At 50.5% G+C, this 21697-nt stretch overlaps 1 protein-coding gene across 2 annotated transcripts in view; it reads left to right on the top strand.

Annotated features, from left to right (window-relative positions):
• PTPA (protein phosphatase 2 phosphatase activator) overlaps positions 1-15728 on the top strand; it is a 52965-nt gene extending 37237 nt beyond the window's left edge. For both annotated transcript variants that reach the window (XM_040406105.1, XM_040406104.1), the window contains exon 10: positions 15132-15728. In XM_040406105.1, coding sequence (XP_040262039.1) covers positions 15132-15206 — 75 coding nt within the window. In that variant the 3' untranslated portion in view covers positions 15207-15728. The remainder of the gene's footprint in view (positions 1-15131) is intronic.
• Positions 15729-21697: the final 5969 nt, after the last annotated feature.

The following is a 21697-nucleotide window of genomic DNA, read 5'->3' as shown; positions in this document are numbered from 1 at the left end:
TTAGGGTGATTTAATAGAAGTCTCCTCTATAAAAGCGCAGCTACAAAGAAGGTCTCTCAGTCTGGAGGACTCGGCACGTCCATGCTTTACACAAACAGCCCATTGATTTCAGTAGGTAGGATGTAATACTTTATGTCCCCTGTGGGAGTGCTGCAGCACAAATGAACACTTGCGGCTGAGTACAGATTATAGGTGAATGCTGGGGTTCCCAACAATCCGCTTAAGGGGGGGGGGTTCCAGTAAATAATATTGATGTACCTATTCTCTGGATTGGTTATCAATATCTGATCGGCGGGGGCCCAACACTCAGGACCCCTGCCAATCAGCTGTTAGGAGAGGCCGGACACTCTGACGGCGATGACCTCCTCCTAGGCCTGTGATGGCTAACCTCCGGCACTCCAGCTGGGGTAAAACTACGACTCCCAAGATGTACACTTGCTTGGCTGTTCTCAGAACTCCATAGAAATTAATGTAGCATGCTGAGAGTCGTAGTTTCACCTCAGCTGGAGTGCCAAAGGTTATCTATCACTGTCCTAGGCTATGTGACCTCGCTGTACATCAATCACATGGCCTAGTTGCCGCTGATTCCCATTGAGGATAGATCTTTATTATCCATTTCTAGATAACCCCTTCAACCGGGGATCCTTTTACCGAAAAAGCATTGTCCAAAGCAGACATTCCCTTTAAAGGGGTTGTCCAAATGTTTAATACTGATGACCTATCCCCAGGTCATCAGTATCAGATCGGTGGGGGTTTGACTCCTAGCAGTTTACCAAGCACAGCGCCGTCCATTGGATAGTGGCTATGCTTGGTATTGCAGCCCAGCGCCATTCACTTTTATGGGACTGAGCTGCGCCTAGGCCATGTGACCAAAGAACGCGACGTCACTTGGCCTAGGTAGAGGCCACAGGGCTCGGCCACTTGAAACAGCTGGGTGTCAGACCCCCACTGATCTGATACTGATGACCTATCCTGCCATGCAGTCCTATGTGTGTCTGCGTAGTTGCTGACTGCAAACAAAGCCTAATGTGTGGCCTGATCCTACAGACCGTAGAAAGGTGACGGAGGGAGTGAAGCATCACATGACTGCAGGATCAGACTACAGCCGGTTTGTTTGTAGTCTGTAACCATGGAGACGCATAGGTCAACATAGGAGCTGTATACACCACACGGTAGGAAGGAAAATGCCTAAGGCTACTATCACACTTGTGGCAGCCTTTTCCCCCGCCGGAACAGCCTGCCGGATCCGTGCTGCCGGAAGTCCGCTCCGGCCCCATTCACTATAATGGGGGCAGGCCGGAGGCAAAATGCAGAGAGGCGGCCGGACAAAAAGCGCAGCGTGCTGTAGTTTTATTTCGGCCGCCTCTCTGCATGTTTGCCGTGCTGCAGCCGTACCTCTGTCCCGCCCCCATTGTAGTGAATGGGGCCGGAGCGGACTTCCAGCAGGACGGTGCACTTGCGGTAGCACGGATCCGGCAGGCTGTTCCCCCACCGGAAAAGGCTACCGCCAGTGTGAAAGTAGCCTAATTACATGACAAGTGATGGGGAGACCAATAGGTGCCTCTAAAAACCCCTGTAGACAATAGGGCTCGTCAGTTGACCCCCCCACCTGGAGCTCTGTGCTGCACGTTTCAAGTGACGTTGCCCCGCTAGAGCACCCTAGTTCTGCCGTGGTCGCCCTAAATAATGCTATTGGCACCCACCATGTGTGGGATAATGCACGTCGTGATGCTGCTGTTGTAAAGCAGCATCTGGCGGTGTGAGGACTATGCTGGTGAATGGTTTCCTGTCGGCATAAGGAGGTGTGGTATTGATTTGTAAGCTAGAGCTGCTTCACATTAGGATTGCAGAGCCAGCACACTGCACCCATGTGTGTCAGTACAAACTGATAGGCCTCTTCCTTTCATCTCTTGATGTGTGTTCCCCTCACACCAGCGCATACGCAGGAGAACAGCACAGCTCTTTTAGCTCTGGAGCTGCTCTCATGTTTGCTCAGCCTCCACCAGGCCCCCGAGTCTCTGGGAAGCGGAGTGAACTTTCACCCTGGCTGGAATTCCAGGCGGCCTGATCTGTAAACCCCCCCCCCCCCCAGCCTCCTTCATGACATCAACGGGACCGGCAGCTGCATGCCTGCAAGTAAAAGCCAGAGCAGGAGCAAGGTATCAGGGTCTCGGTCTACATGCAGTTCTTAGCGGAGATGGTAATGCTGTCCATGTAAGGCTCTGTTCACATCTGCGTTGCGGCTTCCGTGTATAACTAAAGCCACATGTAGATCAGCTTCGCCCAAAGGACCCCATTGACTTATCCTAGGTTCCATTCCTCCAGATAGGAGCTTCCGACTCAACTCAAGGCCTCATGCACACGACCGTTTTTCGGGTCCGCATCCGAGCCGCAGTTTTTGCGGCTCGGGTGTGAACCCGTTCACTTCAATGGGGCCACAAAAGATGCGGACAGCACTCCGTGTGCTGTCCGCATTTTTTACTCCGTTCCGTGGCCCCGCAAAAAAAATATAGCGGGTCCTATTCTTGTCCGTTTCGCGGACAAGAATAGGCATTTCTACAATGGGCCTTCCGTTCCGCAAATTGCGGAAGGCACACGGGCGGCTTCCGTTTTTTGCGGATCCGCAGTTTGCGGACTGCAAAAAAACGGAACGGTTGTGTGCATGAGGCCTAAGGCTGGCAAACTCTATAAGATAGCCGTCATCCGAACTCTCGTTTAGTCGACCTCTGTCTCGCTGCAGGGGGTTTATCTCCCCATGAACAAAAGGATGGGGCATGTTGAAATCAAACAGCCCCGATTCTTATCCCATTGGGACGGCCCACATACACATTAGATGGTCGTCGCGATCGGCTAATGTGTATGGCCAGCTTAAAAGGGTTGTCTCACCTCAGACATTGGTGGCATATCTCTAGGATAGGAGTAGGTCCCACCTGTCTCTAGAAAGGAGACCCCCAAACTGAACGAGAGCTCACAGCGCTTGCGCGGCCAACCCTCCATTTTCTATGGGAGTAGGCTCGGCAGTCCCATAGAAGTTAATGGAACAGTGGCCGCGCTTGCGCAGTGTGCTCTCCTCCATTCACTTCTACTAAACTTCTGAAAAGAGCCGAGCTTTTTTTTCGGCACTCCAATAGAAATGAATGGAGGAGATGTGTTCTGGAGATGGGAGGTGGGACCTGCTCCTATCTGACACCGGTGGAATGTCCTAGCAAGATTTGTTTTTGAAGCGCCATTCATTCCGTAGCGCTGTACATATGATGAGCAGTACACATACATAATACAGACAATTGCACTGAGCATGAACAAGGCGAGTTACAGACTGGTACAGAAGGAGAGGGGGCGCTGCCCGCGAGGGCTTACAATTTTCAAGATATGCCACCAATCTCTAAGGTGAGACAACCCCTTTAAGTTTTTCAGCACATTCCGGCATATTATTGACTATTCGGCATTCATTCTCGATCACTTCCGATCAGCTGATGAGATCTTTTATGTCGGCATAAGGGTCCATTCACACGTCCCCAACTGTTTTGCGGTCCGTAAATTGCGGATCTGAAAAACACGGACACCGGCCATGTGCGTTCCTCAAAATGCGGACCGCACATGGCCGGCACTATAATAGAAATGCCTTTTCTTGTCCGTGTCTGCGGACAGGAATAGGACATTCTATTTTTTTAGCAAGGGGCGGGGAACGGAAGCGCGGATGCGGACAGCACACTGTGTGCTGTCCACCTCTTTTGCGGCCCCATTGAAAATGAACGGGTCCACACCCGTTCCGCAAAATTGCGGACGTGTGAATGGACCCTAAAGATGATGGTTTTTTTTCAGCAGCACAGCTCCTCCTATAAACAGGAGATGTGCTGCGGACAGGGATGTGACCTAAACAATCATCATTCTTGGGACAGCGTGAAGGTCCTTCAGCCTGTTGGGAATTTGCCCGTGTTAGAGGACCCGATGTCTTTGTCCAGTAATATTCCAGGTGAGACGTGGGGTCACGGACCTCTATTGTGGTGCCCAGGCATTTATTACTCGTTCTGCTGCTATGGGTGCTGTGCCCACTGTGATGGAACAGGCCATAGATATTGGCTGCATAGCAGGATTTGACCCATAGAACTTAATGGCTTCCATGTTGGATTGTACGAAAGGTATTTCTACAGACACTGCTATGTGGGCACGGCACCAATCTCTCTTGGTTGGTAGCCCTTAGACTTGCCATGCATTAGATGACTGTTAGCAGAACACTCAACGGCAATATCTCCTGACCCTCCCATACACATGCAGGCTTAAAGGGGTTGTCTCACCTAAGCCACTGGCGGCATATTGCTTAGATATGCTCTTAATGTCAGATAATTGCAGGTCCAATCTCCAATCACAAGCGTGGCCACCCTCCATTCACCTCTATGGGAGTTCGAAAAATAGCCGAGTGCTGGCACCTATCTGACACTGGCCTATCCTAGCGATACGGCACCAATGTATGATTTGACACAACCCGAGTGTCCCATGTGTTCTTTGAGAGGAGGGGGAAGAAAAGCTGATCTCCCCAAGATCGAATGGATCGGGCAGTTAAAATCTAAATTGCCTGATACTTATCTGCCCCAAAAATTTGGGGAGAGTCTGGAGGACCTCATACAGGTTAGAAGATGGACCGGCCCTGCTGTAGTCATCAGGTTTGGCCACATCTCATGCTTACAGACAGCTTAAAGGGGTTCTCCGGGCTTTTACTATTAACGACCTATCCTCAGGATAAGTCATCAATATCAGATTGGCGGGCAGGAAGGGAGACGGCATATGTGCACTGTACACGTCTCCTCATACAGCTGATCAGCACGGGTGCCGGGTGTCGGACCCCCACCGATCTGATATTGATGATCTATCCTGAGGATTGTGCTGCACTGTGGTATTTGGTTCTGTGGGTGCGGTATTCTGTGCTGCACTGTGGTATTTGGTTCTGTGGGTGCAGTACTCTGTGCTGCACAGTGGTATTGTGGGTCCCATCTACTTGTATTGCCCCACTTTTTGTCATTTTGGACCTTCCTACAGAATGGGGCCTGTTGGATGGACATGTGTGTTACCACTGTCATACATGAAGTCAGATCTGTGCCTTTGTAGCCTGTTACCGGGAATCTATATTTCTCGCCCATTCCATTGGGGGACACAGACCATGGGTATAGCCTAGGTCATTACTAGGAGGAGACACTATGCAAATAAAAAAGAGAGCTCCTCCTCCCCGGGCTATACCCCCATGCTCCACCGGGAGGACCCCAGTCTTGCTTAGTGTCGGATAAAGAGGTGACATTTTGACTCTACTCCCGTTTATTTTTTTTCAGCAGAGGACGCAGGGTCGCAATTTTGCTTTCCTGGTCTCTCGGTGGAGCGAGCGCCGAGGTCGAACTGGCGTCCCCGGCTACCTCCCCCAAGAAGTTAAGTGGAACCGTGCTCGACCTGCAGCTCCTGCGGCCTACCAGATCTGGGGTCACCTATCCTGCCCTCCTACCAGATCACTGCCACTCCTTGTGCCAGCTGACTGAAAAGGTGACCTCCGCAGGACGCAGATAAGTACACGGCACTCCTGCAGAGCTCTCTGTCCTCCCTCTGTCTCCCGGTGTGACACTTAGGGCCGCTTAGTGGGTGGTTGAAGGTGGGAAGGATTCCTGTCTGGGGCAATCGCTCTTGCACAAGTGGCAGCTTCCTCGGCTCTCCCACAGCGGTGCTCTATAGGAGCAGGCTCTCCTACCCTTCCGGCGGCCGCGACTCTATTATTTTTCATACTTCGCGCGCGCGCGGGTTTCGCGCCTTCCTTAACGCGATTTGTGGGCGGAGCCCTATTTCTTCAGCTCCGGCGCTTCCGTCTCAGCGCTCTCCACACGCGGTTGCTCCTGGCTCCACACTTGTCGCGGTAGGATAGTGTTTACTCAGCGTGCTGCAGGAACGGTAGGAGACCCTGACCCCTTTCTTTGCAGGGATTGCTGCCATCATGCCGAAACCTGGGGCCCCCCAAAAATCCAAGTCTGCTCCTCAGGCCCCACTGGGGCCATGTAAGGTCTGCTGTTTGCCACTATCGGTCACTGGATCCTGTGACTCTTGCCTTGCCACTGCACAGGATCATCCTCCCCCCCCCCCACCCCCGTCTCCTCCTCCTCTAACTCCGCATAGTCCCCCCTCCGCCCCGTCAGAGCCCGCGGAACCCGCTTGGGCCTCTGCCATTTCTAGGGCGGCCACTGATTTAGCCCAAGTCTCTCGGGCCGCCATGGCCTTCATGGAACGCATGGCGTCCACGGATCCTGTGGCTAACACCAATCCACTTCCCAGTGGTTCCCACAGAGGACGCTCTGCCGCTAAGAGGCAGTGTACACAGCAGCATCCTTCCTCGGATGATTCTGCTTCCCCTCCTCGCCTGGAGGCCCGTTCAGACACTTCCCCTTCTCGCAGGGACCATAGATCGGAAGGGGAAAGATCCAGTTCTGACAAGGACACAGAGCTGGAACCCTCGCCCAAACTGTCCACTATGGTGGCAGACTTGGTGGCGGCGGTCCGGGATACTTTTGATATCCAGGGGGAATCTCCTTCTGCTGGTAGCCAGGAATTCCCTCTTTTCCACTCTAGGAAACCACAAACTGTTGTATTCCCCATACATGGCGAATTCGACAAGGTCCTCTCTAAGCCCTAGGACCGCCCTAATCACCGGTTTTCTGCCACGAAACGCATGGATACTCTTTATCCATTTCCGGCAGAAAATGTGCAGCAGTGGTCTTCTCCTCCTAAGGTCGACCCGCCGGTGGCCACATTGGCTAAGAATATGGCCATACCTGTCTTGGACAGTTCGTCTCTACGGGATGCAGTAGACAGGCGTTTGTATTCTCTGTTCAAAGCCATCTTCACTCTGGCAGGCACTGGCCTGCGGCCCGCTTTCGCCTCGGCCTGGGTATCCAGAGCGCTTTCCGTATGGTTGCAGCTCCACCATCAGGACCTAGCGGAGCAGGATGCCTCTGCGGACACCTTGAACTTTGTCCTCCAGATGTCTCAGGCGACGAAGTTTCTCTGCGAAGCTTCCTTTGATGTTAGCATTCTCTTTGCGCGGGTTTCGGTCACTCAGCGCAGAGAAGTCTGGTTGAAGGTTTGGGACGCTGACGCTTCCTCCAAGTGTTCCCTCACTAACCTCCCGTTTGCGGGTTCCAGGCTTTTTGGTGCTAAGCTGGACAAGATCATCTCGGACGCGACGGGTGGCAAGAGTACCAACCTGCCCCAATCTAGATTCAAGCGCACCTTTGGAGCTCGGTCCTCCGGTTCTAGGAACCAGTCCTTTCGTCGCTTCTCCTCTTCCAGATCTGCGGCGGCCCCCTTCCCGGGTGGCTCTCAGGACTCCCGCAAGAAGCCTGCCTTTAAGCCTCAGCCTTCCTGGCGCCCGCGGCCACAATCAGCCCGCCCCGCGGCACCCAAGCAGTCCTCAGCCTGAAGGGGCGCTCCCACCTCTTACGGTGGGGGGCCGATTGCTCTCCTTTCAACAGGTTTGGAGAGCTCCCATCCAGGACGCCTGGGCCCTGGAAATTGTAACATCCGGTTACAAAATAGAATTCACTTCCAGGCCTCCGGAGCGTTTCTTCCCTTCTCGGGTTCCGGGGGGTCCGGGCCTCGGCCATTTTGCAGGCGGTCTCTTCCCTTTTGGACAGGGGAGTGATTGTTCCAGTCCCCCTGGAGGAGCAAGGCGCAGGTTTCTACTCCAACCTATTCGTTGTGCCAAAGAAAGAGGGGTCGTGCGTCCGGTTCTAGACCTGAAGCTGTTAAACAGGTCTCTGCGGGTCCGGAGGTTCCGGATTAAATCCCTCCGCTCCGTTATTGCTTCTCTTCCAGGGGAGTTCCTCACCCCGGTGCAGGGGGTTTGGTCGGCGGCGGAAGCCCGCCTTCCTATCAATGTGCTGGAGCTCAGAGCAATTTTCCTCTCCCTTTCTCATTGGACTCCTCTCCTGGCAGGTCACCCGGGAAGGGTCCAGTCGGACAATGCCACAGCCGTGGCATACGTCAACCACCAGGGCGGGACCCGCAGCCGGACGGTGATGCAGGAGGCGGAAAGGATCCTCCAGTGGGCTGGAGACTTATGTTCCAGTACTGTCGGCAGTATACATCCCAGGGGTCGACAATTGGAAGGCAGACTTTCTCAACCGCAACACAGTGGATCCAGGAGAGTGGTCTTTAAATCCGGAGGTTTTTGAGGACGTCTGTCGCCGGCGGGGCCGCCCGGAGGTCGACCTGATGGCATCCAGGCTCAACAACAAGGTTCCCACGTTCCTGGCCCGTGCTCGGGATCCGGAGGCGTACGGGGTGGACGCGCTGGTGTCTCCGTGGCAAGGCTTCCCCCTCCTTTATGTCTTTCCACCACTGCTTCTACTACCAAAGGTCCTTCGCAAGATCATGTCGGAAGGGATTCTGACCATTCTCATCTCTTCCGATTGGCCTCGCCGCGCCTGGTTCTCGGACGTCACTCTGATGCTGGCAGACTTTCCGTGGCCTCTTCCTCTCATGGAGGACCTACTGTCTCAAGGACCGCTCTTCCACCAGAATTTACGGTCACTTTGTTTAACGGCGTGGCTGTTGAGACCGCCATCCTGAAGAAGAGGGGCTTCTCGGACTCTGTTGTGAAGACCATGATCAAGGCCAGAAAACCAGTTTCCTTCCTGATATACTATCGTACCTGGAAGGCATTTCTTGCCTTTTGTGAGAAGCTAGGCGTTTTTCCCCTTCGTTTCTCGGTTCCGGTGGTCCGCTCCTTTCTCCAGTCGGGCCTTGAGATGGGAATGTCCCTGAGCTCCCTGAAAGGCCAGGTCTCGGCTCTAGCCATTTTCTTCCAGCGATCCCTGGCTCTGCTCGGTCCAGTGAGGACTTTCCTACAAGGGGTGGCGCATTCGGTCCCTCCCTATGTTCCTCCCCTGCCCCAATTGGGATCTCAATTTGGTTCTGTCTTCCCTCCAGGCAGCTCCCTTTGAGCCTCTGAGAGAGGTTTCTTTGAGTCTTCTCACCTGAAAGGTGGTCTTTCTGGTGGCCATCACCTCGATCAGGAGGGTATCTGAGCTGGCCGCTCTTTCCTCTAGGGAGCCCTTTTTGGTCTTCCACCAGGATAAGGCGGTGCTACGCCCGGTCCCTTTATTTTTGCCCAAGGTGGTCTCCGCCTTCCACCTTAATGAAGATATAGTCCTTCCCTCTTTTTGTCCATCCCCGGCGAACCGCAAGGAGCGTGCTCTCCATTCCCTGGACGTTGTCCGTGCTCTGCGAGTGTACCTGTCGGTTACTGCCCCTTTCCGCCGTACTGATGCCCTTTTCGTGATTCCTGAAGGGCCTCGTAAAGGTCTGGAGGCTTCCAAGGTCTCGGTAGCTCGGTGGATTCGGTCGGCTATTGCCGCGGCCTATCGCGCCCGTGGCAGGGTTCCCCCAGCTGGGGTTACCGCGCACTCCACCAGGGCGGTGAGGGCCTCCTGGGCTAGGCGTAATCGCGCCTCGACATCTCAAATTTGTAAGGCGGCCACCTGGTCGTCCTTACATACCTTTACAAAGTTTTACCAACTGCACTCTTTGGCTCCGGCTGATGCTGTCCTTGGGCGCAAGGTATTGCAGGCGGTGGTTCCTGTTTGACCGCTGGGCGTTTCCCCCTGGAGGTGCTGATCTTTTTCCCACCCCATGGACTGCTCTGGGACGTCCCATGGTTTGTGTCCCCCAATGGAATGTGCGAGAAAAGGAGATTTTTTGTGAAACTCACCTGTAAAATCTTTTTCTCGTCTTTTCCATTGGGGGACACAGCTCCCACCCATTCTTGTCTGTTGCAGGAGGGGTTGGTTTAGTTCTTCGGGACCTTAGTGTTATCCGTCCGATGGCGGTATTCCTTTGTTCTGGTCTCTGTAGTTTTTTGTCTCCTTCTCCTACTGCTTTTGCACACGCTGGGGTCCTCCCGGTGGAGCATGGGGGTATAGCCCGGGGAGGAGGTGCTCTCTTTTTTTTTTTTTTATTATTATTATTTGCATAGTGTCTCCTCCTAGTAATGACCTAGGCTATACCCATGGTCTGTGTCCCCCAATGGAAAAGACGAGAAAAAGATTTTACAGGTGAGTTCCACAAAAAAATCTCCTTTTATGGCCTCTCACCCTCTGATCAGCAGAATGAAGGTTATTCTGAACTCAGAAACTGAGCTGCAGTACCAGACACGGCCACAGGTACTGACAAGGCGCTGTGCCCGAATAAGCGTGGTGGAGGCTGAGGTGCACAGTGGCTCTGTTCTGCTAATTAGAGGCGATCTGACTCCCATAGACCACACGGTGATGGCCTTTCGACAATCAGTGTACTTGGACAATGCCTTCCTGTGAAAAGGATCACTTGACAATATCACAAAGCGTCCTCCCCCTGCTGGGAGATAAATGTTTAATTTCCCTGCAGTGCCTCTACAGGCAATGTTGGGCATTACACAGATCCCATTCGCGTCCATGTGCTGTAATACAGGACGGGTCCTCCGGAATAAGAGACGCTATCCACTCTGAACTAGAGATGAGGACCCCCTTCCTGCACTCAAACAGAAGAACATGAGCTGCGGTTCTCTTGATCACCAGGGGCCCCAGCGGTCAGACACTGACCAACTATCCGGTAGATGGAAGTTGTAATAGGGCAACCCCTTTAACAAGCCCTGCAGCCCAGTCAGTGAAGCATACTTCCTGCCTCTGAATGTATCCATTCACTGACTGCAAGCAGAAATTTTGAAAAGTGGTGTAGAACATTTCATTACGCTTTAGTGACCTAGAACCGTGGTGGTGCCGCCGGCTGGTAACACGTTACAGATGAGGGGGCCGGGCAGCCGTCCGCTGGCAGCTGCAGGGTTAATGGCGTTTGGGAGAGCAGCTGTGCTGTCCCGGGCTCTTCCCACACACACACATGTGAAAACTTCCTTAGTGGTAAACTTCCTGCAGAGACAGCGCGCTCGCACACACGCAGTCCGCGCCCTCCCCACCTCATCCTGTGCAAAGCCATGGCACAGCAGTACACCGCTGCGCCGCTCTATTTGCTGGGTGAGAAGAAACATGGTTGCCATTGCAGATCTCCTAGGGGGGTCAGTAATTCAAGTAAGGGTCTCTTCGCTCTGCATCTTGATCGCCCAACCTATTAAACCAATGTACGTCAAAAGAGTGTTCAGCAGCATTCAGCGGGATTTCCGTTTTTTAGTTGCATTGTGGAAAAACATGCCACATGGTTTACATTTTTTACTGTAGTCTACTATCTATTCTATACGGATATGTAGATATATTTTTATATACTCCCCCAACAGGGTGCACTTTGACCTGCGTCGGGTTAATGGAGCTCTATGGACACACTTGCCGCGTACGTTAGGCACGTGTCCTGGTGCTAAGCGGAGGCCATTAGGCCTACTGCACATGACCGTATCCATTGCGCGGTCCGTAAACTGCAGATCCGCAAAATACGAAGTACCAGCCGTGTGCATCCTGCACTTTTCTTTGCCTTTTTCATGTCTCCAAACGGACAAGAATAAGGACCCTTTCACACGGGCGAGTATTTCGCGCGGGTGCAATGCGTGAGGTGAACGCATTGCACCCGCACTGAATCCGGACCCATTCATTTCTATGGGGCTGTGCACACGAGCGGTGATTTTCACGCATCACTTGTGCGTTGCGTGAAAATCGCAGCATGCTCCTCTTTGTGCGTTTTTCACGTAACGCAGGCCCTATAGAAATGAATAGGGTTGCGTGAAAATCGCAAGCATCTGCAAGCAGGTGCGGTGCGATTTTCACGCACGGTTGCTAGGTGACGATCGGGATGGGGACCCGATCATTATTATTTCCCCTTATAACATGGTTATAAGGGAAAATAATAGCATTCTGAATACAGAATGCATAGTACAATAGCGCTGGAGTGGTTAAAAAAATATTAAATAAAAAAATATGTAACTCACCTTAATCCACTTGTTCGCACAGCCGGCATCTCTTCTGTCTTCATCTGTGAGCAATAGGACCTTTGATAAAGTCACTGCGTTCATCACATGGCCCATCACATGATCCATCACCATGGTGATGGATCATGTGATGAGCGTAGCGACGTCATCAAAGGTCCTTTTCCTCACAGATGAAGACAGAAGAGATGACGGCTGTGCGAACAAGTGGATTAAGGTGAGTTACATATTATTATTATTTTTATTTTTTTTAACCCCTGCAGCCCTATTGTACTATGCATTCTGTATTCAGAATGCTATTATTTTCCCTTATAACCATGTTATAAGGGGAAATAATACAATCTACACTACAACTAACCCAAACCTGAACTTCTGTAAAGAAGTTCAGGTCTGGGTACCACAGTCGGTTTTTTTTATCACGCGCGTGCAAAACACATTGCACCCGCGCGATAAAAGCTGAACATCGGAACGCAATCGCAGTCAAAACTGACTGCAATTGCGTTCCTACTCGAGCGGGTTTGCCGCAATGCTCCGGGACGCATCCGGGCCTAATCCGGACACGCTCGTCTGCAAGGGGCCTAAGGGTCCATTTACACGTCCGCATCCGTTCCGCAATTTTACGGAACGGGTGCGGACCCATTCATTTTCAATAAAGCCGGGAAAGATGCGGACAGCACACAGTGTGCTGTCCGCATCCGCACTTCCGTTCCGCGGCCCTGCAAAAAAAAAAAATATAGAACATGTCTTATTCTTGTATGCAGCCACGGACAAGAAAATGCATTTCTCTCATAGTTCCGGCCATGTGCGATGCGCAAAATGCGGAACGCACATGGCCGGTGTCCGTGTTTTGCGGATCCGTGTGAATGGACCCTCAGACATGTTCTGTAATTTGCGGCATGGATGTGGACAGCACACGGATGACATCAGATTTTTTTTTTTTGCGGTCCCATAGAAATAAATGGGTCCGCGTGCAATCCGCTAAAATTCGGATCGGACACATACTGAAAATCCGGTCGCGTGCACAAGGCTTAGTATGATCTAATCAGGGCTCTAAGGCCCCGTTCACACATCCGTGAATGGTGGACATAGCAACCGTGAGCAGGAAGGGAGACGGCACGCATGTACTGCTGATCCGATATTGATGAACTATCCTGAGGATGGGTCATCCATAGTGAAAGCCCGGAGAACCCCTTTAATGTGTGTATTAGAACATCAGTGGCTTACCACTAGTGACACCACGGAAGCGTGCCCGATTATGGATCCCTCACGCACATTATAGTCTATAGGTCCATGAAAAAAAACGGACACAACACAGATGGCATCCGTATTCGGTCCATGGTTTTCGCGGATCGTTGCTAGGGATGCTGTGGAAACTAATTTTCAGCCTAGCAGTGTCCGTGTAATATGTATAACGTATGGAGGGCAGAAAACGGACACAGGATTCTTCACGGGCGAACCACTGCCCAAGGGGCCTAAGTTGCATGAGACATGTTAAAGGGACTAGAAAAAAATATCCCCCCCCCCCCCCCCCCCCCCTACTGCGCCATTCCTGTACCATGGGGCTGTCTCCAGTACTGCAGCTACCTTCCCATACAAGTCTGGGGGGTTGCAGTACCGTCCACGGTGTGGCGCTGTTTCTGGGAAATAATGGAGGCCTATTAACCCCTTTAAACCATTAACAGTAGAAATTTCAGTATAGATTCGTACGTCCATCTGCTGTAGGTTTACCAGTGACGGATCAAATGCCCGCTATGCGGTTCTGACGTTGCTGAGCAGCTCGCAGGCGCGGTGTTATTCACAGGACTCGCTCAGGCACTCAGAGGCGGTTATGTGGCTCATTACCTGTGAGTCGTGATGGTCTTTCCTTTCATAAGAAAATAATGGACATTGGTAAGCCATGAGTCACTGAGTACTTCATGCCCGTGCAATGTCGTCGGTGCCCAGGTAAGTTAATAGCTTGCCTTCTGGCTGAATACAGATTTAGCCCGGAAAACACGCTTGCGCTAAGCAGGGGGTTCTCCAGGAATATAACATGTCTGCAAAATATATTCTAATGTGCTTGTTACACACCGCCCAGACAGACCTGCACCTCCAAATGACCACCAATCCATAGAGATCAATGGGGTGTTATCTGGTGCTGTTCCAAGGTACAGTCTGTACTGTAGTCCTGAGCTGTAATCATAATTCTGCAAGCTCCCTGAATTCCCTGCTTGTTCAGCGTCTGCGTTCTCTGTTGATTAGCATTATGGGAAGCAAAGTCCTTAAACCACGCACTCCACAGTAATGTAGAACAAAACCTGTCAGGGCTTGTTCACACAGGGGATTTTCCACATGGTATCCGTGCTGCTGATTAGTGAAGCAGGTGTCCGCACACAAATGAAATCCGTGGGCAGATCGGCGTTGCGAAACTGTGGGAGAAATCCAGGGGTTAGCAGATTTCAGCTGTGGGTTGGTGACAACTGGCAGAATTGTGAATTCAGCTCTGGACTATAATAAATGCAGAAGAATAGTGAGTGCAGCTCTGGAGTATAATACAGGATGTAACTCAGGATCAGTACAGGATAAGTAATGTAATGTATATACACAGTGACTCCACCAGTAGAATAGTGAGTACAGCTCTGGAGTATAATACAGGATATAACTCAGGATCAATACAGGATAAGTAATGTACACAGTGACTGCACCAGCAGAATAATGAGCACAGCTCTGGAGTATAATACAAGATGTAACTCGGGATCAGTACAGGATAAGTAATGTATGTACACATTGACTTCACCAGCAGAATAGGGAGTGCGGCTCTGGAGTATAATACAGGATGTAACTCAGGATCTGTAATGTAATGCATGTACACAGTGACTGCACCAGCAGAATAGTGAATGCAGCTCTGGAGTATAATACAGGATAAGTAATGTATTTCCATGTACACAGTGATTCCACCAGCAGAATACGGAGTACAGCTCTGGAGTATAGTACAGCATGTAACACAGGATAAGTAATGTATTTCCATGTACACTGATCCATATTAAACATACCCTTGAAACAATGTTGATCTTGCCCGTGCCCTGCCCTGCTCTGCTGTTTTATGGGAGTTTTACTGTATGTGCGTATCTTATGTGAGCGTGAATTGACCACCTGTCATACTAGCCGTTGCTTCTATACCGCCGTGTCCTCTAATTAGGATTGTTCCTTTTATCTCTTGCAGTGTCTGGAGAAGTTTCCCGTGATTCAGCACTTTAAATTTGGCAGCCTGCTCTCCATTCAGCCCGTCAAGACCTAAGGATCCCCGGCGAAGGAGCGGAGATCCCTCTGTCCGTAGATACATTGCCTTCCCTGCCGTTCCTAGCCATGCAGACGCTTATCTTCTCCACCTGATCATAACCGCTTTGGACGGAGGGATCGGTACCAGCCCCTTCACATTTGGAGGAGGGGGAGAGAGCACAAGATAAATTTAAGACTCATCCCCTTTCGCCATGTTTGTTTAGGGGGGAGTCTTTGGTATCTTTTAGCAGGACTACTTAGTTGCACCTAGTTTGGGGTATCGGGTTCCCTCTAGCAGCAAAGGAGATGGTCCGGGTAAAGTTTTGGTTGTGGGATATCGATGTCCACAGGTAGTTTCCTCTGCTCTCTTCGCCTCTAGCGATGACCTATGGATGTAGTCTATAAGGAGACCTCCTTGTGCAGACAGGATGGTTTCCTGGAAGCCCTTGCTCTGTTTATGATGAATGTGGGGCTGGAGTTCTGCCTTCATAAAGGGTTTGCACCAATAAAATCTCAAGACCCTGGTGGCTTGACTATATGTGTGTTTTATATCCTCATGTACAATGGTTGTTACATAGACTATAATGTACGTTATCCGTAATCGTGGGCAAAAATAGGGCATGCTTCTGTGGAGAGCCACCGATGTGTGAATACTGTGCAGATCGTGGACAGCGCACGTCCATGATTCACTGCTTTGATATCTAATAAAATGGCCACTTACAGTGATGGTAATACTGTGCAGGTACTCTGCAGAGAACCGCAGCTCAGCCAAATCCAAGTACCTGCACAGTGCCGCCTGGAGATTAGTTACATCGCAGGGAGGCTTTTTTAAGGACCAATCTCTAGCGGTCCCTGCGGTCAGACCCCCCCAACGATCAGCAAAAACTCCCCTTTTAAGATTCCCTTAAATCCTTGTACAGTGAAAATGTCTTGATATTTTTTTATATCTCCGCCATTTTTAGGGTCTCACCTTTTGGGTAGATGAAAACATTCCTTCTTAAGGGTACACGTCGATTTCGGACACCATTCATGTGCTCCCCTGGCACGCCCAAATATCGCAGTGCAGCAGGTTTGCTGCGACCACGACATGCTATTCGCAAAAAAATCTAGATTTTGTTTTGCAATTCACATGTGCGAGTCGTGCTGCCACTCCATTCCTTCCTATGGCAGCCCTGCTACACTTGGGCACAAACAGGGGGCGCGACATGTGTCTCAGCAAAAAATCCAGAGATTGCAGATCTAGAAATGCTCATTTCTGGCTGTAATGTGTCCGTCTGGAGTTCACGCCGATTGCTGGATACAACTGTAGCAAACCCCCAGCTGTGAACAGAACCAGATTTGTAGCCTTTTGGTGTAAACAAAATAGTTTTTCATTCACTGACTGCAGAGTTTTTAAAAACCGGTGAGGCCTTTATACCCACGGGATATCTGTACTTTTTATTCTACAGCTTTCATCCAACGTAAAACTCCTGTAACGCCCTGTGGACCTCAGAAAGCCTTGCTCCTGCCACCACTGCTGGGGTCAGAGATGGCACGTGCCCCCACGTCTGCCAGGAGGGATAGTCTAATACAGGGATCAGTACCCTCCGGCACGCCAAATGTTCTGAAACTACAACTCCCAGAATGCTCCATTCACTTCTATGGGTGTTGTGAGAACAGCCGAGCATGTTTGCATGCTGGGAGTTGTAGTTTCACAGCAGCTGGAGTTCTGAGATTTGCTGATCCCTGGTCTAATAGATCGCCCTGACATGCAATAATGAAATAATATTTCATAAAAAAAAAAAATTCTAAAAAAATTAAATATTTACCACCCCAGGTCCTAATGACCCTTAGCCTCCTGCGGATCGCGGACCCATTCACTTTAATGGGTCCGCCATCCGGCCGTTTCCGCAAAAAGATAGGACATTGTTACTAATCCTTTTGCGGAAACGGGAAGTCCGGGACGAAACCCCACGGGAAGCACTCCATCGTGCTTCCGTAGAGTGTTCCGTTTCCCACCATTCCGCGCTCCGGATTTGCGGACCCATTCAAGTGAATGGTGTCCGCATCCGTGATGCGGAATGCCCACGAACGGCACCCGTGTATTGCGGATCCGCAAAACGGCAACGGGGCGCACCACGTTCCATGTGCAAGAGGGCCTTTAGATTACAGATATTGGTAGGAATTCCTAATTTATTTATTTTTTTGCATCATTCCCCCTAAAAACATCATTGAACTACCCCTAAAACATGGTCTACTGCTCCAAAATGGAGCCCCATTGACTAATTTCATCTTGCAATAAAAGGAAAAAAAAAAAAACCTCATACAATCACATTGATGGAAAAATATAGCTTACTCCTTGAGGCCCAAAATAGACCCATACTTAAAGGGTTAACAATTGGCAGAGAATTGCACGACTAGTAATTCCCTTACATAATGCGGTTATTGGAGGCGCTCGGATAGAACCCTGCAGGACTCCCCATTGTTACCCCGTAGGAGCCGTCGGTACAGAATAGAGAGGCGGTGTACGGCAGTTTGTACTGACACAGGCTGATGTGCAAAACAGAAGTACAGAACACCTGTGTGCGGCTGACAGCAGACGCGTAACGCCTACCCTGACCCCCGACCGATTCCTGCACATGCCCTGTCACAGTGTACTTCTCCCTAAACAGATAGGATGAGGGTGGAGGAAAACGCGTTGGTTGCAGATCAATCGCCAATAGCTATTGTATTGCTGAGCTCACAGCCTGACCTGACAATCCAGAAGGCATCTGGCGGTGTGCGGCCATCTTTACAGGTAGGAGACGTGTTGGGGGGACGACTATTAAAAAAAAAAGTCGGGATCAGAGTCATACATAAAATATCACACCAGATCTAAAGGGGTTAAAGCTGGCCATACAAAATTAGGCTGCCTTCACACGACCATATGTATTATTCGGGCCGCAAAAATACGGGATACCGGCTGGAAAAACTGACCGGAATAGGGACATGTTGTATAATTTACAGAATGGCCACAGGCGGATGCGGACAGCACACAGATGGGCAGCCGTGTCCTGGACGTAGTGTTTGTGGCCCCATAGAAAAGGATCAGTTTTTCCGTATCTGAGGTTTTTTTTTTTCTCTCCGATTAAGTCCTCCTTCCGTTCTTATTCCACAAAACATATCCGTATGGTTTCCGTATTTGATCCGTTTTTTTTGAAGATCGGAAACAGTAACTTATTAATCACCAAACACATGAGCACTATGGGCTGGGCATAGCATTTCTACAGTACGGATCCGCAAAATACTGATGTGTTCTGTGTGCGTTCCGTATTTTTTTGCGGGACCCATTGACTTGAATGGGCATCGGACCGTGATTGCGGGACAATAATAGGACATGCACTATTTTTTTGCGGAACGGAAAATGGAATGCACACGGAGTAACTTCAGTATTTTCTACAGCCCCGTTGAAGTGAATGGTTCCTCATACGGTCCGCAAAAAAAAAACACACAAAAACGGAAGCGGGAAAGAAAATACGTTCCATGTGCATGAGCCCTTACATGGGGTGCAGGTCCCTATGTCCAGAATGGGACCCTGGGCTTCCACTGTATGGAAGTTCGGAAATTAGCTGAGCGCTGCTCGGCTATGTGCGGCAGTCCATAGCGGCGAAAATAGATGAGCGACGAGCGAACGACACATAGCGTTAAAATGGAGAGGCACGGCGCATGCACGGCCCTTTGCGCTATTCACCCGCTAAGAGACTGCCGGAGATAGCCGAGCAGTGACGATGGTGGGCCGCACATGACCGGGGTCCTGTTCTGGAGGTACGAGCCCAGAGCTCTAGCATATCCTAGCCGGTATGCCATAAATGTCCACAATCCCTTTAAAGGGCAGCATGTGATTAGGAAAAGGGATGTAAGAGTCGGCGCCGCCTTCTCTACGGTCTTGCATTGTGACTGAAGTGAATGCTGCAGTACCAGACAAAGCCTAAGGACAAGAGTGGCGCTGTTTCTGAGGTAAGATAGCAGGCAGTTCTTCTTCGGATCTTGGGCGCAAGTCCTGAATGACAAATCTGCCTGGCTACACTGCATTCGCTAAAAAAAAAGAAATAATAATTTTTCTTTGCAGATAGGCGCTAGACTCACGGAATCAATGAGTAACCCATCGGACATGAGACCCGTACGGCTCTCAACAGTTCCTACCGTTAACTTAAACAAATAACAAGCTAGACGAGGTGGCAACAAAAGTGGCGCAAATGCTGAAATATGAGAGCAAAGTCTGTATTTGCTACTCTATGAAGTCACTTAACATCACACAAAGAGCTGGCCTCGGGCTGAGATCACCTGCTATCTCCGTCGTGCAAGTCACTTAATACTGATCTGACTGACAGCCATGTATTCTACTCCAGAGCTGCAATTCCAATATTTCTGCAGCCATCACAATCTGGCTGTGTTTCCAGCTTGTTCTTGTCTGCACAGGGCTTGCGTATTCTATGCAGGGAGGTAATGGACTATAACTGTTACGCCTCATGCACTACAATCGTATTTTGTTTCTGTGTCCGTTCCGTTTTTTGGCGGATAGGAGGCCGGACCCATTAATTTCCAATGGGTCTGCCAAAAATGCGGACAGCACAACGTGGGCTATCCGGCATTCCGTATGTGTCATTCTTGTAGCCCGGCAAAAAAAATAGACATTGTCCTATTCATGTCGTTTCTAGGTCCATTGTTACAATGAGTTTCGGCAAAAAAAAAACGGAGGTCAATCCATTTTTTGTTTTTTTGTGCGGGACCAGGAACAAACATTACGGGTTTCGTTGTGGCATGTAGCCTAAGGCAATGTTCACAAAGCGTTTTTTTATATGTATTTTAGCCCGCTTTCCCTACTGAAATTCACACGTAGGGCTCATTCACATGACCGTAGGCCGTCTGTGTACATATTGCGGACAGCAAACAGCGGATCCGCAATATATACGGGCACCGGCTGTGTGAATCACGGATGCGGACCCATTGACTTGAATGGGTGTGAAATCTGCAGGATGGGGAGCGGAGGCACAGATCGGAAGCCCACAGAAGTGCTACGAAGAGCTATGCGGTGCGGAGGCACAGACCCACTTCGTAGTGCTTCTGATCCGTGCCTCCGTTCTGCACCGTGCCATGTCTTGTGGATTGCGAACCCATTCAAGTCAATGGGTTGTTTGCGGCACAGATGGTCTACGGTCGTGTAAATGAGCCCCTAGACCCCATTCACACAACCGTATTTTTTGTTCCGCATCCGAGCCGCTATTTTTGCGTATCGCACGTGGACCCATTCATTTCAACAGGTCTGCATTGTTAAAATGGAGCCGCAAAAAAACGGATGCAACACGGACATCGTCGTATTTTTTGCAAAATACATACGCTCGTGTGAATGTACCCTAAGGGCTCATGCACACGATCGTATGTGCTCTGTGCCTGTATTGCAATATACGAGTGGCGGACGTGTGTGAATCCTGTATCAAGGATGCGGACCCACTGACTTGAATGGGTCCCGCAAGATACGGAACAGAGGCACGGATCGGAAGCACTATGAAGTACTTCCATGGGATTTTCGGGTCTGAGCCTCAGCACCGCAAAAAAATAGATCGTCCTTTTTTTTGTGGTGTGGACCATCCTCTTGCGGATCTCTGACCCATACAAGTCAGTGGATCTGCATCCGCAAGCAGCATGCACACGGACGGTGCTCGTGCAATTTGCGGTCTGCAGCATGTGAACCTTAAGGCCTCTTTTACACGGGCGTCATATTTTTGGCCCGGATAAGAGGCGAGTGCGTTGCGGGAAAATGCACAATTTTTCTGCGCGAGTGCAAAACATTGTAATGCGTTTTGCACGCACGTGAGGAAAATCGGCATGTTAGATTTCAGGCATCACTTCTGCACTTGTTTGCGGATGCTTGCGATTTTCCACGCAGCCCCAATCACTTCTATGGGGCCTGCGTTGCGTGGAAACTCGCACAATATAGAGCATTGCTGCTTTTTACAACACATCGCAGAAGTGGATGCGTGAAAATCAACGCTCATGTGCACAGCCCCATAGAAATGATATGGGGTCCGGATTCAGTGCGGGTGCAATGCGTTCACCTCACACATTGCACCCGCGCGGAATACTCGCCCGTGTGAAAGGGGCCTAGGGTTCATTCACACGATCGAATCCGTTTTTTAGCCTGCAGTAAATTGCAGTCTGTGACAAACGAGCAGCTGATCGTTAGGCATCTTCATATGGGGCAACGATCGGAAACAGATTCATCAGTAAAACGGGTCTTAAAGGGTGTTTCCAGGCTGTTAAAATTGATGACCTATCCTCAGGATAGCTCATCCATATTCAGATAGGTGGGGGGTCAACAATTATTAAAAGCCCGGGCGAACCCCCTTTAAAGAGGATGTCTCGGATTAGAACAGCATGGCTCCTTTCAAAAATAGCGCCACACTTGTCCACACGATTGTGTCTGGTATTACACACCATTGAAGTCAATGGGGCTGAGCTGCAATACCACACTCAACCCGTGGACAAGAGTGG

Source organism: Bufo bufo, chromosome 8 (assembly GCF_905171765.1).
Source record: "Bufo bufo chromosome 8, aBufBuf1.1, whole genome shotgun sequence".
In the NCBI taxonomy this organism is placed as follows: domain Eukaryota; kingdom Metazoa; phylum Chordata; class Amphibia; order Anura; family Bufonidae; genus Bufo; species Bufo bufo.
Note: the sequence above shows the minus strand (reverse complement) of the source record. Positions and strands in the feature narration are given on the sequence as shown.